The sequence below is a fragment of the Thunnus thynnus genome, chromosome 13, assembly GCF_963924715.1.
Source record: "Thunnus thynnus chromosome 13, fThuThy2.1, whole genome shotgun sequence".
In the NCBI taxonomy this organism is placed as follows: domain Eukaryota; kingdom Metazoa; phylum Chordata; class Actinopteri; order Scombriformes; family Scombridae; genus Thunnus; species Thunnus thynnus.
In genome coordinates, this window is record NC_089529.1 from 30,611,729 (window position 1) to 30,615,140 (window position 3,412).

The 3,412-nt window shown below is 46.8% G+C and overlaps 1 protein-coding gene across 1 annotated transcript in view; it reads left to right on the top strand.

Annotated features, from left to right (window-relative positions):
* The window catches only part of ncbp3 (nuclear cap binding subunit 3), a 13,195-nt gene extending 11,514 nt beyond the window's left edge, over positions 1-1,681 (top strand). Inside the window, exons 12-13 of the mRNA XM_067608988.1 lie at positions 47-229; positions 850-1,681. Coding sequence (XP_067465089.1) covers positions 47-229; positions 850-1,199 — 533 coding nt within the window. The 3' untranslated portion in view covers positions 1,200-1,681. The remainder of the gene's footprint in view (positions 1-46; positions 230-849) is intronic.
* The last annotated feature ends 1,731 nt before the right edge of the window (positions 1,682-3,412 follow it).

Below are 3,412 nucleotides of genomic sequence, written 5' to 3' on the forward strand. Positions count from 1 at the left end.
AATGAATGAAAACACAACAAACTGACAGCAGTTCAACTGTTTGCAGATGTTCGGCAGCGGTTGGGGAAGAGGCGTTATTCTCCCGACGGGCGGCGCTCCCCCTCCCCCGCCTCCCCGAGAGAGACGCCTCCGGCCAGAGAGCCAATCAGAGACGTGCACCGCAGACTGGGCGTGGCCAGCCAGGACAACAGAGGCCTCTACTCCAACTCATCCAAAGATAGAAAGACAAGTAAGGAGGAAACACCTGCTCCTCTTCCTCACATCTCCTCTTCCTCACATCTCCTCTTCCTCTCTCTGTTTTCTCTCAGTTGGTCGCAGCTTAAAAAAAATTAACCTGATAAAACTGAACCTGGTCTGCGCGGCGTCTTCGTCACAGGAAGCGCTCCGAAATTTAACTTTTTGTAACCCAAGAATTTGTTGAAGAACTTTCAAAATGTGTTTAAGTGCCTCAAAAATCCTCCAATTTGGGGAAAAACTGTTGTTAAAAGTTGTTAAATGTGTTACATCTGTATAATAATATCATAAAATTTAGTTATTACACTAAAATCCCCAAATGTAGCACAGAGCCTCTAAAATATATTATTATCATCTGATCTGATCTCATGTGTTAAAGCTCCCAAATCCCAAAATATGGTGTCGAACCTCCTCGTTTATTTGGTAAAATCTCCAAATTTGGCGCCATTTTTATAGAGTTTTTGAACTTTGCCTCTAAATTGTTAATGTTGTTCTGGCTAATAAATCCACAAACAGGAAGTCGTCTGTTCTCTCTCATCCCAGACGTGTTTGTTGTGACTCACAATAACAACATTTGATAAACTTACAGCAGCTCATGTTCTCGTGTGTCTGCAGGCGGTCTGTGGAGCAGACTCGGCTCCGGTGATGGCGACAGCGGCGCCGGACGTCACGACCGCAGACCGAGCAGCCGGTCGTCGGGCCTTTTCTCCTCCGGTGGCGACGGCAGCGGCGGCGGCGGCAGCAAGAGCAGCAGGAGGAGACGAGGCGACGGAAAGGAAGGAGCGGAGGAGGACGAGGAGGAGGAGGTGGAGGAAGACGACTCGACGCTGCAGAAGATGTGGGGCGCCATGATCAAACAGAAACAGGAGCGTCTGACCCACAAGATGAAGAAGAGTCGGCTGGACAACCTGCCGTCGCTGCAGATCGAGATCAGCCGCGACAGCAGCGACGAATCAGACGCCTGAGAGTGAAGCAGCACAGAGAAGAAGAAGAAGAAGAAGAGAGGAGTTCCTCATCTGTCCGTCAGTCTGTAACAGACACGGAGCAGATCTGAGGCCAGTGATGGGTTTTCTTTTGTTTGTGTATCTGCAGTTCATGGATGGATTACTGAGCAGGGCGACCGAGCACAGACACACAGTCTCTGTTTGAAGTCGACATTTCAGTCTTTAAAGCGTCTTTAACATGTTTCATCCTGCTGCTATAAGCTGATAATATGACAAAGATGTTTTTTACAGACTATTCTGCTGAAAACAAGCAGATAAAAAACATCATGTCAAGTTTCTTGAACCAGATTGAAACCATAAAGGATCAAGAACAGAACCCTGAGGAACGTCACAAGTAACTGCTGGATGTTTGTTAACAAGTTCAACCCGTCAGCTTAAAGCTGATGATGAGTCAGAGTTAATGTTCACTACAAAACATCAGTTAATGCACATTTAAACATTAATTATCTGCCAAAAACATCCAACAATCCAAGTTTTGTTTTTTATTTCCAAATAAAAGACAAATGTGATCCGACACATGATGAAACATGGAGACAGTTCAGTGTTCAGTTGTTTTCACTTGAATTAATTTGTTAAGAGTCATTTAGTCAGCAGTCAGCAGCTGAACACACAAACACGAGCAAACAGTTCAACACCAGCAGAGAATAAAGATCCCAATAATAAATTAATAATTAGTCGGTTTAGCACGTTTCTGTTTTTCCTTTTTTCTGGGAAACTTGTTAAAAACTGTTCAGAAATTACAGAAAATATCTTGTTTTGTTTATTTCCTTCATATTTCAGCAGCACAGTGAGGTGACAGTAATATCTCATTAAAACACAGTCAGTCTCTGCTTTCCTCCAACATTTTTTACAGTGTGCTGTAATATTTAACACTACAGCACACTGTAAAAAATACTACAGCTGCAACTATTTTGATAATCGATGAACAGTTTTGATTAATTTGCTAAAATTCTCTGATTCCAGCTTCTTAAATGTGAATATTATTATTAAAATATATAAAAGACTAAAAACACCAGAAACTAAACATGACGTGAGGACTGGAGACGTTTTTATGCACCAAATGAGAAAAATAGTAAACAATGTTAGTCGCAGCCCCATAATAATATATATAAATAGATATTTGGACAGTTTGAAGTAAATGCTGAAGTTTATCTGCAGCTTGAACCTGTAAATGTGACTTGAAGAGAGTCTGGGGGGTCGTAGGTGTCTGTGCTCAGGGGCCCGGGGCCTCCTAATCCGTCCATGCTCCTGTCGATAAATTAAATATCTGTGCTGATGTTTCCTGTCAGGATGTAACAGAGCGTCACGTCTCCACTGAAACCCCGTCACGCTCTCTCTCCTCTCACCTGGCCAGCTGCTGCTGCTCTACATCATCAGTAAATCATTCCTACTGGACGCCGTCGGCCGCTCGTGACTCCGTTTGTTTTTGAGTTTTCTTCCCTCAGACTGTTGACGTCGTCATGAGGAACCTGTTCAGCTCCACGGGACCAGCGCCCCTACCCACAATCCTCAGCTCCTCTACCCACGATCCTCAGCTCCTCTACCCACGATCCTCAGCTCCTCTACCCACAATCCTCAGCTCCTCTACCCACAATCCTCAGCTCCTCTACCCACGATCCTCAGCTCCTCTACCCACAATCCTCAGCTCCTCTACCCACGATCCTCAGCTCCTCTACCCCTCTACCCACAATCCTCAGCTCCCCTACCCACGATCCTCAGCCCCTCTACCCCTCTACCCACGATCCTCAGCTCCTCTACCCACGATCCTCAGCTCCTCTACCCACAATCCTCAGCTCCTCTACCCACAATCCTCAGCTCCCCTACCCACGATCCTCAGCCCCTCTACCCCTCTACCCACGATCCTCAGCTCCTCTACCCACGATCCTCAGCCCCTCTACCCCTCTACCCACGATCCTCAGCTCCTCTACCCACGATCCTCAGCTCCTCTACCCCTCTACCCACGATCCTCAGCTCCTCTACCCCTCTACCCATGATCCTTAGCTCCTCTACCCACGATCCTCAGCTCCTCTACCCACGATCCTCAGCTCCTCTACCCACAATCCTCAGCTCCTCTACCCACGATCCTCAGCTCCTCTACCCCTCTACCCACAATCCTCAGCTCCCCTACCCACGATCCTCAGCCCCTCTACCCCTCTACCCACGATCCTCAGCTC